The sequence below is a fragment of the Antrostomus carolinensis genome, unplaced genomic scaffold (assembly GCF_000700745.2).
Source record: "Antrostomus carolinensis isolate BGI_N321 unplaced genomic scaffold, ASM70074v2 scaffold14322, whole genome shotgun sequence".
NCBI classification, from domain to species: domain Eukaryota; kingdom Metazoa; phylum Chordata; class Aves; order Caprimulgiformes; family Caprimulgidae; genus Antrostomus; species Antrostomus carolinensis.
Window position 1 is genome coordinate 16,322 of NW_010301745.1, and position 17,784 is coordinate 34,105.

General features: G+C 36.8%; 1 protein-coding gene across 1 annotated transcript in view; it reads right to left on the reverse strand.

Moving 5' to 3' along the window:
- TDRD9 (tudor domain containing 9) overlaps positions 1–17,784 on the reverse strand; it is a gene marked incomplete at its 3' end in the record, with an annotated part of 41,885 nt that overhangs the window by 14,830 nt on the left and 9,271 nt on the right. The window contains 5 exon segments of the mRNA XM_029083924.1: positions 4,199–4,226; positions 5,796–5,927; positions 11,120–11,284; positions 13,643–13,723; positions 15,799–15,921. Coding sequence (XP_028939757.1) covers positions 4,199–4,226; positions 5,796–5,927; positions 11,120–11,284; positions 13,643–13,723; positions 15,799–15,921 — 529 coding nt within the window.

Here is a 17,784-nt window from a genome sequence, read left to right on the forward strand (position 1 = left end):
ACTTGAATTCTTAACTGACTTTCATTATTACCTCCTTTTCACCATATAATAAAACAGCAGAAGAGTCAGACAATAAATGTAATAATGACTCACTGAAACACTGTGGATGATTAATTTTTCAGGAGTCATTTTGCATAATTTTACACTTCCTGAAGTACAGTGACAGTATCAGATATAAAGGCCATCTGCCAGCATCCCATTACTAACCCTTGTTCCTTACAAATAACAACACTTATCACATGATGAATGTCTGGTTTAGGGTAAATTTGGGTATTTCAGCCAAAACAAGCTGTTTCCAAGAGCAAGGCCAAGAAAAAGAAATTAGCTATTTCTGCCTTAACCATCTTACCTTTGGCAGTTCCAGTGCCCATTCTCTAGGGAATGGATTTCATGTCTGCCAAGGCAAACCTTACAGTTAAGGGGATTTTTGCTGTCTTCCTGAATACCTCCACAGGCATAAAGCTTTCTGAGAAGCCTACTGTGCTTCTTATTGAGAATTCAATTCCAAAAGCCCCATTTGCAAAAACCTGTCCAACACTGGGCTTCCCTGCTTGGATATTAAAAATGAAATTATTCTGTAACTGCAGTACAGGATTGCTGCAATTTTCAGTGAGGCTAAATGCAGTTTGAGCGCATGGATGTGAAAGTTCTTGCACTCTTCAGATGACTGTTACTTGACTTCAGAAGTGAGAAAGAAGGAAGACAAATGCAAGTGGAGGGGGAAGAGATATTTTCAGGAAAGATAAGAAAGAAGAGTAATTTAAACAGGAGGAAAGGAGGATATGTGATGGGCTGGACATTATGGTAGAATTAAGGTAAGCAAAGAAAATGGCCAGAAAGCAAGAAACTGGGGCAAGAAAAGGAGAAACAGATTCAACAGGAAACCAACATCGTGATAACACAAGGTTGGCTGGGAAAAGAAATTGCAGGAGAATATGGAGATCAGTCAACTACTGGAGTCAGAAAGACTGAAACTTGGAAATGAGGGGAAGTAACTATAGGTAAGGCAGATAAAAGAAGTCAGGGTTGCGGGAAGAACAGGTGAGTTGCAGCAGGGAAAAAAAAAAAAGGTGTTGGTGGGGCAATCAGAGGGAAATTTTAAAGTTTAAGAGACACGCTTTGTGTCAGGCTACTACAGGGGAAAGCAATGTCATCAGAACCTAGAAAAGACAGCCAGGAAGCCTAACTTATAACATAGCTCAAATGAATTCAGAGTACTTGAGAATGCAAGTAACTGGCCAAACAACAAACTAATGACTAGCTCAATAATGAAGCAATTAACAAAGCTTTAAGCAAAACACCTTCAGCACTCTAGAGAAAAAAAAATGCAACCTGGAAAATATAAAAGCAGTAGAACTTTTTAGGATTATTATAATATAGAAAAAAATGCACGTGCTCATTTAAAGATACAGAGAAAACACAAGAACACCATGATATGGTCTGTTTGGACACAGCCTGCCAGACCTACTCGATCCCACTAGGTACTGCTCGACCATCTCGCTGTCTAATGCTTCTTACTTCCATATTGCCTAGTTAAGTATCTGAGTAAGACATAAAGACATGAATCCAATTTATGCTTAAAAACAATTAAAAGAAGCTTGATCCATGACTGGTGGAAGCAGACTTTGCATAACCAATATTAATAGTAATTATTAATCAGTCTAATAATTACTGACTAGACATAGCAGGCAGTATCTGCTGCTCAGCTGTGGAAGTGACAAGAGTTGATCATGATGCCTACAGAACAAAAGGCTGCCACTAAGACAAAGATCTTGGAATGAAAAAGAAATTAGTAACAAAATCTGTTTGGCAAACACCCTAGGAGAGTAAGGAGAGTGGAGCATGGAGAAGTGCAAAAGAAAATACAAAACAAAGAGACTGACAGGAGCAGAACAGATAAAAGCTTAGGACAGTAACAGCAGATCCCTCCAAAAGAAAACCCTAAAGCTTTAAGCCATGCAATTCCTGCCATCAGCAAGTGCATGTGAAGCACAGAGAAATCAGGCCACCTCATCATCTGCAAGCTCCTGAAGAGGATGACAACCTACTGTTGCTTTCATTTAGCCCTTCAGCTAGTCTGGCAGAAGCACGTTATATATTTGAAGATGTAGCTCAGTGATGATTCAATCCACACAGTCTGACCTCTTTTTCCAATTTGTTCTTTGAAAAAAATCTACAGAACTATAAACCAATGCATATGCTCAAGAAAGTTGCCATGTCAAGCACTCAAAATGAAAAAAAGACAGAATTAAGACTGGATGTGCAACCTTAATGAAGCCCACGGGGAACATCTATGCATGTATGTTAAAAAACCCACTGTACATTTTAACATGGCACTTTGTATCACCTAGTATCTAGGGTCAGACTAGCTCTGGAATCCAAGGACAGCTGAGTACTGAAGGTTATTTATCTGTAAAGAATCAGACTCAGTAACCAAAAGAAGAAAAAATTAAGCACTGAACAAGAGAGGCAATTACAACAGGAAGGGAAAACATGTCATCCTACTTCAGACAGCTGCAGCTGCTCCATGGAAGCAGCTTCTGTCCCATCACCGAGTTCCACAAAGACAGGGTGCAAAAATCACTTAACAGTACTCCTCAGGAGGGCACTGCTCTTTCTGGCTGCTGCTGCCTGCTCAGCTTGAAATGTCAATGGGAGTGTTATTTGGAATGTACAAATTGCTATGTAATTGTAAGCACTCAAAAAATCCAGGCACCTCAAATCAGTGTCCTAAATGTGGAGGTTATTTTTACCCAAATCTCTGTCTCAGCTGCACCCTTGTAAACTGAGGGCTCTCCTCCCTTTTTCTCCAGTTCTGTATAAAGACTATTTGTGAAGAAAATTTCAAGAGGTATTTGATAATCCTGTGTTCAAGATCACTCTTGAGTATCCAGTTATAAAACAGGACAAGGTCAAACACTGAACAACAACAATAAAATTCAAACCTTAGTACCAGCTCATTCAGAAAGCACTATCTACAAAGGTTTTCCTGAATTTACCAAATGTATTCAAACAAGAAGTTTCATTTTATCAGTTACAGTTATAAGCCATCAGGGATAGCAGCACAGTAAAAAAACACCTCAAAGTGAAAGACAAAAAAGAGTTGGGAACTGAAAGTGCTAAAGAGTAATTTCAGCCTCAAATTAAGACTCAAAAGGGCCGGAGGAAGTCTGAAAGCACACCAGACAAACACTAATACGAGAGGCAACAAAGATGGTCTCCCTCCTTTATTACATGGCAAACTGAAATGGGTACTTCTACATCAACACAATGAAGTAATTCCTTCTACCCACTGATTTTATAGAGAGAGTAACTCCAAGAAAGGCATCTCTAGTGCCTTTTAGCTGGCAGGGAGCACCCTTCACTCAAAGCTACTCTGCAAATGCAGTATATTTTTGTGCTGGTGTGTGGTGTTTCCTAGGGCTAGCATGTCTACTGCTAAACTCAACACAGCAGGGAAATGGCATTCATAATGATTTTACAGAGTTGGAAAGTCCTGGTAGGGACAGACCTCACTGTGCCCAAGAAAACAGCGGTTCCTGACTCTGAGGTGACCGACTCTCCACTAGAATATAGCCAAGTCTTTTCAAAGTTTTCAACTAGTAACATCTGTGAAGTAAAAGAACACTTGAAATCACCAGGTTTGTGATGTTCAGGAAACTTAAAAGTCTGCAGCCTAGTCACACAAAAACTATTGTATGCTTTTGTTTTGGCTGTCATTCTTACTTGAAGCTCTTAGCTAGATTTTAGAGGCAGCGTAAGATAACTTAGGTTTACTGTTTAAACACAACTTAAACTATATGCAACCAGTTCTCTGATCATTAATTGCTACGTCATCATGTGTGCTTTTGAACATTCCTACTACCTCAACAAATGTACACGGAAAGAAAAAAAACAAGATTCTTTTACAACAAGAATTAAAAGACTATACTATATGCAGATAACTGAATTTCTGTGGATTAACTGTAGAATTAATTTTATTATTGTACCTTCATTTTTAAAACATACAAAATCTTAATTTTTGACTCATAGTTCTTCCAACTATTGACATATTTGAAAAAGTCTGCAAGAAAAATACCCAAACAGACCAATTAAATAAAGTTAAATATGTGTTTAATAAATCCCTGGAAAAAGTGCCAGAAGAAAGCTTGTTAGATGACAAATAAGGAAAAAGGAAGTTATTAAAATGTATACTCACCTGGTAAAAATACTAGCACACTTCCACGCTCTGATGTAACACTCAGTATTTTTAACTTTCCCTAGCAGGAACATGCAGTTTCATTAATTTTACAACTTCAGTTTACTTTATTTATATAACAAGCAGAACTGCTCACTTTTTGTACCCTGTATTATCTAAACTTCCCGAAGAAATGGAATTAAAGACACTATTCACAACTATGCTTTCTGAAAAACATGGTATACAAACATTGGAAGTAGATCATTACGTCTAGTTTTGTCTCCAAAATCATGTCAAAATAGAAACATTCTTATTCAGCAAATAATCACAATCAGATAACCAAAGATCTTAAATGAAAACGTAGTATACTACTGCAGAATTCTATGTGAACTTATTCGGTCATTTTTCAAGTATATATAATACTCTTGTATTCTAAAAATATCACTAGACATCTTTAACAAAAGCCTCGCATTTAAAAAAGCTAACCACTATCAAGAACTAAAGGTCACAACATAAACTTAGATGGAGACATCTTCGATTTATCTGTTACAAGTCAAGAAGCTAAAATCACCTTAACATAATATAGAACTCTTTTTCCGATGTATATTTTTTCCAGGCATCTTGAAAGTCTCTACTCTGAAACTATATGATGATCAGAAAGCAGAGTTTTTAATGGAAGGCACATAACAATGGATGTTCATAGTAGCCCTTTTGATATTTGAAAGCTGAAATGCTAATGCCTTCATGCTTGCTTATAAAAGGTAGCTTAATGGTAAAAGGTAGTTTAATTTGGTTATTCTAAACTACAGTAAAACAGCTTAATTGAAAAGATCAAAAGAAACAATCACGAAAAAAATCTCAGAAGTAACTATATACTGTAAAAAACCTTAGTGACAAATTTTTTGTATTTATGTACCTCCATCGACACTTGTACTTCAGTGGTCACCTGATAACTGCTCAGCTGAGCTTAAACAATGCTTTCTTTAAATTTCAAAGTTTACATAATAATAAGTTTGAAAAAAAAAATTAAGCTTACAAAATAAAATTATTTCTTCAGTAAACGTTTATAAGTGATTAGAATATATGGGAACAGAAACCATTCCTAAACTAAATATACACTCAGTGTTACAACAAAGTAGTAGAAGCAACTTTACTACATTTTCAGAGACTAAGCATCAATTTGCAAAACACTAGAGAGTAACATAAATTAATATTTACTTATTCCAAAAGACAGTAAGGCATAAGTTAAACTGTGAAAATATGCCTAGTTTGCACTCTTTTCTTGGCTTAATGTGTGTTTTAGTTTACCATACAAAATAGTAGTTCTAGATTTATTCTTCATATAAATAATATTCAGCTCTGGTCTGCAGCAAAGAATCTAGTTCCCATATGACATGGCTGGCTTGAATGGTCACTTACACTCCAGGGCATGAAATGTATTTCAAGAACACATTCAGTAAGACCTACAAGTAGTCTTAGCATGACTACCCTGAGTAGAAATCACACCAATATATAAAATAAAAGCAAGGATGAACAGAAAATTAAGCTACCACTAAGAACTCTAATACATGGGCTGCTGCTGTTCCTTAATTAGCATCTCATCTCCCCAAAGAACCACTGATTCTATGTCTTGAACTGTATCTTACCCATTGCTCTTCATCTCCAGCTCATCAAATGACTGAATCAAAGACACTGCTACTTCATACATTTCCCTTTCTATGACAGGTTCCTCAATTGTTTGAGGAGGAAGCTGTGTGGAGAAGAAAGTATTGAGGTTAGCACAGTGTAACAGGCTAAAAGACTGGAAACCATGTACTGTGTCAATTTCTCAAGCACTTTCCCATTAACACTGATCCAGCACAGAAGCTGTACAAAGAAGTAACTTAATCTGGAGCAGTCATTACCTTCTAAACAGACATTTTCCTCCAAGCATCCTACCATTCTAATGCTAATAGTATTAGAATGCACGTACTTATTTACCTGCTTAAGCTAAGCACTAGCCCACACTCCATTCCCTAACATTTGCAGGACATACTCCTTATCTAGAAGTGTTAAGCATGTAAAACTAACCACAACCCTGGGAACAGGATGACAAGAAGGCGAGGAATTTGTACCAGGCAGGCACAATCCTTCTCACAGGTGCTGTAACACAAGTCTCTACGTGATTGCCAAATAAATCATATACCTCCTTCTCATTTAAATTGTCTTTGCATTTAATAGCTCTTGTGTTTTAGGTCATACCCTGTCAAAGAACTATGGTCATTCTCAGGCTGCAATGTGTTAGTGACACTGGACAGAACTGCCCCTCACTTCGAAGTGACTCAAGTCTTGTCAAAGTTTTCAGCCAGCATACCTGGCAGCCTTTGAAGTGAAAGAACTCTTGAAGCCAACAGGTACCCAGTTTGTGGTGCTGGGGAAACTGATGGGGACTGACAATACATCTGGAATTCTTACCAGGTTTTAAGGTGATCAGTCAAAACTTGAACAGGAGCTAATTATGACCACTTCAATGACCAGAAAAATGAAGAGACTTTCTTGTAAAACAAGAATACTAAAGACTTAACTTATTTAACAAAGCAAAATGAAAGCCGGTAAGAGGTATTACTGCTACCTATCAATGCAGCCAAAAGTAAATAAGAATGTGAGAAGAGCTTTTTTAAAATCTACAAAACCTAAAAAAATAAAACCCAAACCACAAACTAAACAAAAGAAACCAAACCCAACAGTTTTGTCTCTTTGGCTCTAACCTGTCAGTGTCTCATGGTGTTCTTGGGAGGAAAGGCAGAGGAAGAAGAAGCATCCCTTCATTTGCCTCTTGCCCAGCTCCAGCACTGGGACTGCATATACAAGTTCAAGGTCTTAACCCAATCCAAAATCTTGCCTGTAACTGTACACACTTGACCTAGTAGAGATGTTTCAGAAAGCTAAAACTGCAAAAACCAGAAGTACTTAAACTACTAAAATTAAGTTAGTTATTTCTCTACCAGTTTCCCCTTCTGAAAGGAGTTCATGACAAATTTACAAAAGCACTGCTGCTAGAAGCAATTTGGCAACACTGATTCAGATCAGCTTTTCCCACTGCAACCTCATTCCTCACCTCTCCAACCCTTACCAGAATACCCAACCTCTAACGCTACATCATGTCAACCCCAGGTTGCCTTGGTGTCTGCAGAAAAGACTCCTTTCTGAAAACCCTGAGAAAATCATTCTACTTTCTTCTGGTAAAGGATTGAGGATCAAAAAAAGCCATCTGTAAGAACCTGACGGTACTCTTTCCACTTCTCCAACCCCCTTGTATCAACTAGCCAGGTAGACTTTTCAGGTGTACAACTCAGTCCCAGAGCTTAAGTGCATTTTAAACCCACTGTAGAAATGTTTTTCCAATGAAGCTCGATTAGTTAATGAGAAACCACAGACAACATTCCAGCAGTCTTGAGAACTAGTACTTTTTTTTCCACAATATATGTGATCATCTAAGGAATTTATCTTTTCTGGGCTGCTCAAACAGAAGATTTTTGTTTTTTGATTATCCCTGCTTAAGTAACTGTGAAATTTGGCTTTTCAATTTTGTTACTGATTATACCTTTAGTATTCTTTAACATGACAAGGCTGCCACATCACTCCTAATAAAAGGTAATGATATGACAAGCAGCAAATCCAAAAGCCCCGTCAGAGCTGACTGAAATAATACAACATAATTTGAATAGCTTTTGACAGCAGTTCTCTACCTTTCATCTGGACTCTGACTTGAGTTCCAGGGATATGGAGGAGTTTTTACATTCACAAGCCAAAAATGGGACGCTATTTTTTGCCGTAGGTAAGAAGTAGAGGCATGGGATTTCACAGATTTACTGACAAAGAGTAGTATCTAGACACTCTAGTTACTTACATTTTTAAAATCTGCCTACAGAATTAACGATACAATTCATCTGCATTTGATATCCCCAATACTATACTACAGTGACAGGTAAGCATTTACACAACTAGCTTTAAATCTGCCTACAGATACAGCCTTCATCAGACACATTTTTCATCAGAATCTGTCTTCCACTGATTCCTTGGGGCTGAGAGGGTGATGACATGACAAAATAATGATCCAGTTAAATATCCAGAATAACGTGCTTACAAAGGCCACTATGGCAAAAGAAAAAGAAACTACTTTTTATAAATCTACACTCAAAAATTAAACAGTAGCACCTATAAACAACCCAATATTTTGCCAAGGGTACATCAGTGCTGCACTGAAGAGTGTTTCTCCCTTCCTTCCCCCTTATTTTTATTCTTTCCTACAAATGAAGCCATTCAAGTGGAAACCTTTATCTTTGATTCAGCTAGATGTCTATCTAGCCACAGCAAGGTGTTTACTGCAAACAGGAATACAGAAGAAAAAATAATGACTGGCATTTCTATTTATCTTCCAAATCACAACTGATATGAGTGAATTCCCAAATTATCCAAGTCAGAACTGCTCAAAGACAATTTTTATTTTCGAGCATAGTTTTAAAACATTATCACCTACAGAAATGAGTGACATACTAAAGCCAAGAGCTCTGCAGTATTCATAAAAGAAGTCTACATTTATACAGTAACATCCAATTATTTTAAGATTTTTTGAAAAGGGAGAAAGGTTCATACCTCACAGCAAACAAGACAGTTAGAAAGGACCAAACTGATTTCAATCAAGATGCTTTAAGGAATGAGTTATGATTTATGCAATCTGATTTTATAGTTATTAATTTTGAAATGGAAAGGAAAAATTCTGTTTATCTAAAAAGCAAAGATTGTTTTTGCTTTTAACTTGTGTATTCTTTAATGTGAATTTTATAGGCTTTTATAGGCAAAAATAAAATACTAAGAACTAAAGCCTGAAGCCTGTACCTCAGGCGATTATCTAACCAATTCTGATTTTAGCACAATGAAAGATGTGTCCTGGCTTCCATCTGGCAGTGTTAACTCATTTATTGCCTTAACATTCAGGCTCTGCTTTAATTTTTACTAGGATGTTACATAAATCTCCAACTTAGACTTTCCATGTTTTTAAGTATTTTTAAAATAAAACTACTATTCAGTCTCCACACACAGCACCATAAGAAAAGAGCTTTCTAATTCAATTTCTTCTTATTTTTTCATACACATTAAAAAAAAAAAAAAAAAAAGAGAAGAACATCAAGAGCACTTATGTGCTTCTGTTGTTGCCCTAAGGTACAGATAACTTCTGGGACAATCATACTCCTCTCCTCCTGCTGAAAAAAAGCAAGGACAACACAACATAAAGAAACAGACAAAAACTTGAAAAAAAGAAATCAAAGCTAAATGCTCATATACACAGAGAAAATTAAAAAAATATAGAAAAGCATAAGCACTGAAAGCAGTTCCTTTTGTCCGTGATCTTTGAGATGAAAAGTGTGGCAGCTGACATTCAGTTCAAAGTGCAGCTATGACAAATGCAACTTGACTGAAGTAAACTTACTTAATTTCCTGGTTACATTTTTGTTGTCATCTAGCATCAAAAATCTTTTACAATAATAATGTATTACATAATCTTCTTCATACTATCTATCTGAGCTGCCATACTAATGTGTAAAACTGATGGGCCAACTGCTATAAGCATTTAGTTTATTTTTTTGGCCACATTAAACTTCAACAGTTGACAGCTTTTTATTTTAGCTTGCCTGTTTTGAGGCATAACCAATGCCTGAGCTGTGTACAGCATAAGCAAATATTTTCTTCTGGGTTTCCCATAAACTACCTTTTTATTTTATTTCTCCAATTTAGTTTCTGCAGAATTGAGGGATGAAAGTTAAATAATAATAGAATGTTCACAAACTGCTACTTTTTAACTGCATCCTCTGTTCTCTCCATTGTATTAACATTATAACAGTAGTCTCAATTAGCAAAACTGACTAATAATTACTCTCATGCCCCAGTTATTTTAGAGTGGTTGTCACTATTAAAACCTAAGTGTATTTGCTCTACTTTCCTTTAACCTATTTATTTTGCCTCGGACCATAATACTAAAAGAATTCAAACACTCATGTGAATTCCTACACAGCTGTTTTTCAACTGTAAAACAAACTCCTATTATAAAACCACAGATACCAGCTTAATTAAAACTTACATTCATGGCTTCATTATCTGTTGTCTATGCAGATATGTGCTATGCAATAGCATCCAGGAGCTCTACAAACAAATATACTGTGCAGTTTATAAACTAAACATTGACACAGCAAATTAATCTTCAGTCGTTACCACCCTCCTCAGGCATCACTGCAGCAATTCTCCAGCGTAGCCATACAGGCTGCTAAGTGGCCACCAAGGGTTTGGTGAATACCTATTATTCTAACATATTTTCATTACTCAAAATTAGGTATTTGCCACAGTGGCCTACATGGCTACAACAGAAATATGTTCTAAACTACTACACAACAGCTCTGAGACTATTAAAAAAAAAAAAGGGAGGAAAAATAGGAAGCACGTGAGCATCAGCTGACAGAAAAGCCAACTCGATAACATCAAACTTTTAATCATAAATGCTTCTTTTCTGATGACACTATTTTCTAGCTCCTTCCACCTTTGATACACAACAGCAACATGAACCAGCCCAGGAAATATTCCCCGAGTTTGTCAGCTGTATTCACAGAGATCTATAAATCCTCAGATGTTACTTTCTGCACAGACTTTTACATTGTTCACACTGGATACAAATTACCAAACAAAATGCCACATACTACTTAAAATTTTCAGCCCTTTACATTCCATTTCTGTTACACGAAAGAAAAACTAGGTTGCTGTTAAGGAGACTCCTGTTTTATCATCATTTATTAATTCTTATCTAGAACTGTAATGTAAAATTGGTTATTTCTAGTTTTATTACACAGCTTTCAGTTGACTATTCCAATTTCTTTCTTACTATGTCCAAAGAAATAGTTACATTCGCAATACCTTGAAAGGAACAGTGTGCTTCAAATCATCAAGATAATATTCTTCGATGGCATGAGGTTTGCCTTCCACTTTAAATACATAGGCTGGATGCAGACTGTTATGAACTGGAAATGCAAAGTAATCAGCAAATTCTTTACAGTTGATGGAAGCAGACATCAATATTACCTGTTAAAAAATTGCACAGCACATGTAAAACATTATTTTACCGTAAAATGCCATGCCATGTTATGCTGGTATCTCCAATAATTCTGATGACACCCCTTCTTTCAACTATTATGAAATTCAGAATTTGCCTATGGCTATTTACCCTCTAACCCCTCTATGTGGAATGTGCTCCCACTGCTCAGCACAGCCAGCTGGAATAAACTAGACAGCTTCAACCTGAAAAGAGATGAAGAGCCAAGGAGTTACAATGAACTGTGTTCAGCTTCTTTATCTTCAGTCTCCTGGGCCACTCCAAGCAGTACTTGCAAACTGGGACACAGTCACCCCTCTTTTGCTTCCCTGACACCTTGCATGAATTCAAAAATAGAATGAAATAAAGACATCAACACCCAAAACAAAAATGCAGTGAAATACAAGAGCATTCCCCTTATGAAGTGACAGGCAGGCAAACTAATGAAGGGCGCATCGTACTACCGTGCTCAGCTCCAGAGCACCTGTAAATGCACAAGGAATACATGGAGAGGGCGGGCTAAATCATTAAGTCCTTTAACATGATCCTGAAAGGAGGAGAAACCTAAAAAGATATAATTCTGCAAATACTATATGCAACTTGTCCCACTACAGTATGAACTGTCTCATGGCTCAATAGATAGTGGCTCTCCTATGCTAGGAAAATAGGCTAGATGCAACCTTGCCTGAAGGCTACTGAAACAAAGTCCAATCTAAATTATCCTAACCACAGTTACAGGCAAGGAATATTAAATTACTTCTTCTTCTAGACAAGCTTGGTAATTTGCACTGTAATCTGCATGGAGTCCTTCCCAACTGGAAGGAATACCATAAATTCTGTCCTGGTTCTTAGCTGAGGCAGAGCTGGGTTTCATTTTAGTAGCTAGAATAGTGCTGTGTTTTGCTTTCAACCTGGGATTTATTATGAGAGAAACACTGATAACACACCAGCGTCTGCATTTTTGTCGCTGGAAGTGAAGGACTTTGTGTTCTGTTAGTCTACAAGTGCAAGATCTGGGGCAGGGCAAGGAATATTTAAATTAATAAGCTAAATTGGCATTTAGATATGCCAATGGGATATTCCATATTATATCACGTCATGTCCACTATATTAGTGAGGGTCTCTTCCTCTTTTGGCTCTCCCTGACTTTCGTTCGGGCTCTCGCTCTTCTGGGACTGTGGTTTCAGTTCGGGATTGTCGAAGTGAGAAATTGCACTGAGTATCACTCATTTGCATATTTTATTACTATTATTATTATTTTAATATTAGTATTATTTTAAGTTTTCTTTTATTTCTTTTATTTCAATTATTAAATTGTTCTTATTTCAACCTACAAGTCTCCATACCCTGGCCCCCCAATTCTCTCCCCTATCCCCTGGGAGTGGGGGAAAGAGAACAAACGATTGTCTGGTAGCCAAGCGTTAGCACCAGAGGTTCCTAATAGAGCGTCTGCAGGATCACGTTACTAAACCAAGAGTTTGATCAACTCCCAAAGCAGAAATTCAACAAGGATGTATCGCCAACATGGCAGAGGAACACACTGGAATAGAGGGTAATCAAAGCAGATATTTCTTCAAGATCGAGTGGTCTAAAAACACTCATGCAGCATGGATATATCTGGAGCCCCACTAAATTATACCAAAAATATGCACAGTAACAACTTCTCACTTCAGATGTCCCTGAATGGCAATTTGCTAGAACCTGGAAATAAGACTGTCTTTATGGTGTTCTTACATTCCTACCCAAGTAGCTCTTACTAGTCACTACTGGAAATTGCACTGTTTGGCCTGACAATTCAAGAGTTCACTACTTTGAGACCACAAACACTAAATATGTCATGATAAATCTCTGCAAACTTTGCTTTAGTACAAAGCACAATTTCCTAACATGCAGAGAAAAATCTGAGCCATGTTTTACTACCAATTCTGCCTGGAAATTACAATACAGCATTTCTGGTTTTTTGCTATTTTTCCAAATATGCTGTCCCATTTTAAAAAAGCTCAGTACTTCCAAGAGTTAACACTACCATATTTAACCAAGGATAAGCACTGCCCTCAATAACGAATACGTAACTCTAGTCAAATATCCATCCTGCATTTTTTAGCCTTAAGCACACTTTAGAAACTAATGCATTTTAACATGAGGAAAAAAAAGTCTCTCAGAACACATTACAGCAGCCAGGAAAAGAATGCCCTTTAGCATGCTTGCTTATGAAGAGAGGCAATCTAAATAATACTTTAGTAAAATATAATGACACATTTATGGTAAGTTCTTTAAAACTTACCATAGATCAAAAACATGTATAAATTTATTAGTGCAAGAAAAAGTAGAATATACTTTGTACCTACCTTGACAGACTGTGAGTTTGTACACAACAGTTTACGGATCACCAAAAGCAAGAAATCCATTTCTACTGTACGCTCATGGACCTGGAAGATATTACCCACATTTTAATTTTCATTAATTCATGCTCTTCTTTTTGACAATCTCTTCCTTCACTACTCAATTTCATGTTTTGTTTTTGTAACTTGGAACAACAATACATTTTCATAGAAGAACACACATCTTTTAAGACTATGCATGTTAAAATCTCAACACAGCTGTTCAGATAACTAGAGCACCTTTTGTGAAAATTATATGCCACTATTAAGTCATGAAAATTGTAGAATAATTACTAGAAAACCAGTTGTGAGCTCTAGCCACCAGTTCTACTAGAGCTGACAACAACAGCTGAAGTGACACTGAAGTCGTGTAAGTCAATTGTACTGGTACAATGACAAATAATCCAGGCAGGGACTATGTTGGCTTATCTAAAAGCTAAGCAAATTGAATAGGTGTCACTTGTTCCCAATAGCTTCTAGCTATGATCAAAATACAAAACTGCTTTCTAAAACACTATTTTCTACCAAATTCTTTATATATCCTGGCATCTGACTTTTCTGACTGCTCACTGCAGTTCAATAATACTTCTCAACACTACCAATGATGATCATATCCCCTTCTTGAATTACAGTTTAAATATATTGAGTGCAGCAGCTTTTTCCAGAGTTCAACCTTCAAAGTTCAACATTCATCCCTTGTAAGGTAATTAGCATATTCTAACATAATATAAAGACATACTTATATTCAGTACTGCCCCACTATGAAAACGATTTAGCTAATGCTGTTTTCAGGCTGACAGCAAGGTCTTGCTGTGAGAAGTCATGATGACCTGCAATTAAGGATGCAGTGGAGAACACACAGTTGTTAAAATGGTTATTATTTGCATCAAGATCACAATCTGTGAGGTAGATGTGAGGAAAAAAGTGGCATATGGGGAACAGGAGGGACTAGGATTTCATCTGGGGAAGCAAAAAACACATAGTCTTGAAAGCTAGGAGCTGCTGAAGGAAATGGTACAAGCTGGTACCATCAGTTCAAACTACAGCACCCAAACAAACAAGGTTTGAAAAATCTCTGCATAAGTCTGTTCTCCTGCACAAGGGGTCAGAAAATTTCACTGATTAATTTTTGTATCTAATTAATAATTTTTAAAACTAAAGGAACAGTCTAACACTTCTCTACATATGCATCTTCTATTGTTTTGGGGTTTCTTTGTTCTTTTGTCTGTTTGAATGAAGTCCTAAAATTTCTTCATACAGAAGTGTAACTATTTGCTTAATCCTTGCCAGGTTTTCCATGTGCCATTTCAAGTGCAGCCATGACAGCCTTCATTCATTATTATTGTAATAGTCTAATGGTACATCAAATACTGTCTCCCTGCTCCTCAAATACCCAAGAATCAAAGTTACTCTCAGCTACAATACTGTAACAGAATAAAAATGAAAAACCAGTATAAAACTTAAAAAAAAAAAAAAAAAAAAGAATTGTAAGTCCTCTTCTGTGTCACCACATCCCAGGATTTAAGTCCTACATCTTACATGTGATTTACACAAAAAACCACAATTTCATATTTTGCTATGTTTAACAGTCATATACTGCCCATCACAGAAAATGAGCATAAAAATGTAAAAACATACAAATTACAAAAAACCTTACAAGTATAGTTTCTTTAGATTTTTAGTGAAGTGACAGCAATAATAATGAACCCACATGAGTGGACTGTAAGCCCGGACAGAAGACAGAAAACTTTCAGAGGGCTATTTTATTTTTCAGGACATCCCTGAAGAGCAAAGACTCTTTCTAAGGACAGTAATAGCCAAGTGTAAGTGCCACCTCCTAATAGGCCTAGTCAGATACGTTCTTGAAATGCACACAGTGGATTTCAGAAAACACTTCAAGGCACTCGTATCAAAAGCTAAGCAATCCTCAAAATCCTCCCCACACCCTCAGTTCTAAACTTCGTTGTTCAAAGGATCGCTGAGACAAGCCTATTTCAAGCAGCATTAGCCTACATCACTTATATAAAGTATCTTTACAAATAGATGTCTGCACTTTTCTTTCTCTACCATGGGAAGAGAGACAAAAGAGAAGAAGGTTTTCTTAATATGAAATACCAACTTACTTCATCAATGAAAATGTGCGTGAATTCATTTAGGCTTTTGGCACAAACTACTTTCTGAAGAAGAACTCCAGTTGTCATGTACAGCAACCTTGTCTCCTTTGTGGAAATCTTCTCTAAGCTTACCTAACACGGTGAGAAAAATAATATAGATGGGAATAGATATTTAACGTATCTACAGGAACTTGCATCTGAAAGAACTCCAAAATTAAATACAGCATAAATCCATCAAAATTATTCACTCAAACTTGTAAAAGCCTCTGTACAAATATGTTCTTAAAGCTCATAACCAGTTAACCACAAACATTTTATCTGGGAGAAATTAAAAAAAAAAACAAAACCCAAACCCTGAAGTCTATAACATAAAGAAGCAAAATTCCTTGCTGGGGGCTCTAGCCTGAGAAGAATTCTTCAAAGGCTTTTAAAGGTACATACATGGATCTTGCCACTCACATAGAGAGCAAGAATAAGATTTTGCCAAAATATAGTTTGCTTACTAGATAGGAGAAAAGGAAAGAGGTACAAGATATCATCAAGACCAGGCAACTTATTCCTGAGAGACAAATTCTACAACCCTATGTTAGTCGAGTTTTGATTTCTAGAATACTTCTGTACCTTTAGCTATCTCAGGTGCTACCCAGCCAGGCAGGCAGACCCATGACCATCTTTTCACTTTTAGCTTTTACAACAGCCTAGAGCTGACCAGTCTACTCTCAACTGTTCTACTTCCATTTTTGCTCAGCTCACACAAGTGCTTGTAGAACAAGCACGGCACATCAACATACACTGTCCCAAAAGAGAGTTTGGAAGCACACCTCCGTTTTATGTCTTTACGACTCATTTGCCTAATGAATCAATTTAGCAATTTTATTACTAATTAATTCAAGGTATCAAATCATATAAAAGACTTTATGGAGAAACTATTTTGAAAAAACCCAACATACATAACCCACAGTATTTCTATAAAATAATAACTGGAGGTTATTAATATTGGCTCAGTTAAAACCTGAGATAATATATTTTGCAGAATTGTCTGGAGTGTTCACCTCTCAGAACTGAAACTTAGAGATAGAGCATAAAGATTATTGTTACTTTCTCTTCCAATTTACCCAGGGAAAAATTAAACTTCAGAGTTGTGTTTAAAAAAAAAAAAAAATCCTACTACAGTATTTTTTGTAGATACATCAAAAGAAACCACTAAGATTTGATACTTAAAGAACAGCATTCAGTAGGGATGACAGTAAAGATCCTTTTGACAGGAAAATGAAGTTGATGTATCTGTATCTGCATAGCCCTGTAGGATGGTATTGCTATTAGCAGTAACAGCCCATAAGCCACTGAGTTTGCAAGGCCTCAGGACTAAGGTTGTCAGGCCTGCTCTCTTTGAACTTTTCTTGATCTGCCTTCACCTTTGCTTTACTTGGTCTAGTTGTGAGAGCAATTTAGTGTAGAGATATAGAGGTCTGGTACATTAGCAGAGACCTTGGGAAATGGAGACACAGGATGTGTCACAGAAGAAAGCAGATGTGGGGTGACAGATGAGGCAGAAGCTTGGCAATGTAGAACCCATGCTATAAAAACTCTGTAATAGTCAGTTAAAAATAAAAACCCCTCAGATCTGGAACTGGACAAAACTGGTTTTATGGGTAACAAAGAAAAAGCATCTAACACACATAAATGACACTGTACATAGCACATTTGGAGGTAACCTGGAGCTGCAGATGAATGAAGAAGAAAGCTGTAAATGCATGTTAGCAAACATGTATACATATGACCCTAGTGGAAGAAAGACAGGAAGAAACAATCAGAAAAGGATTGAAGAAGACAGGAAGAAGAAACCAACATGTATTCTTCAAAGCAAAGGACTTCAGAAACAGACAACTCTATGAACATCCTCCCACCGCCTACACCAGTTTGAAGCCACGACTAGCCTTAGGACCCAGAGAAGCTAGTCCAGACCCAGCTATTGTCAAACTACCCATGAAACAA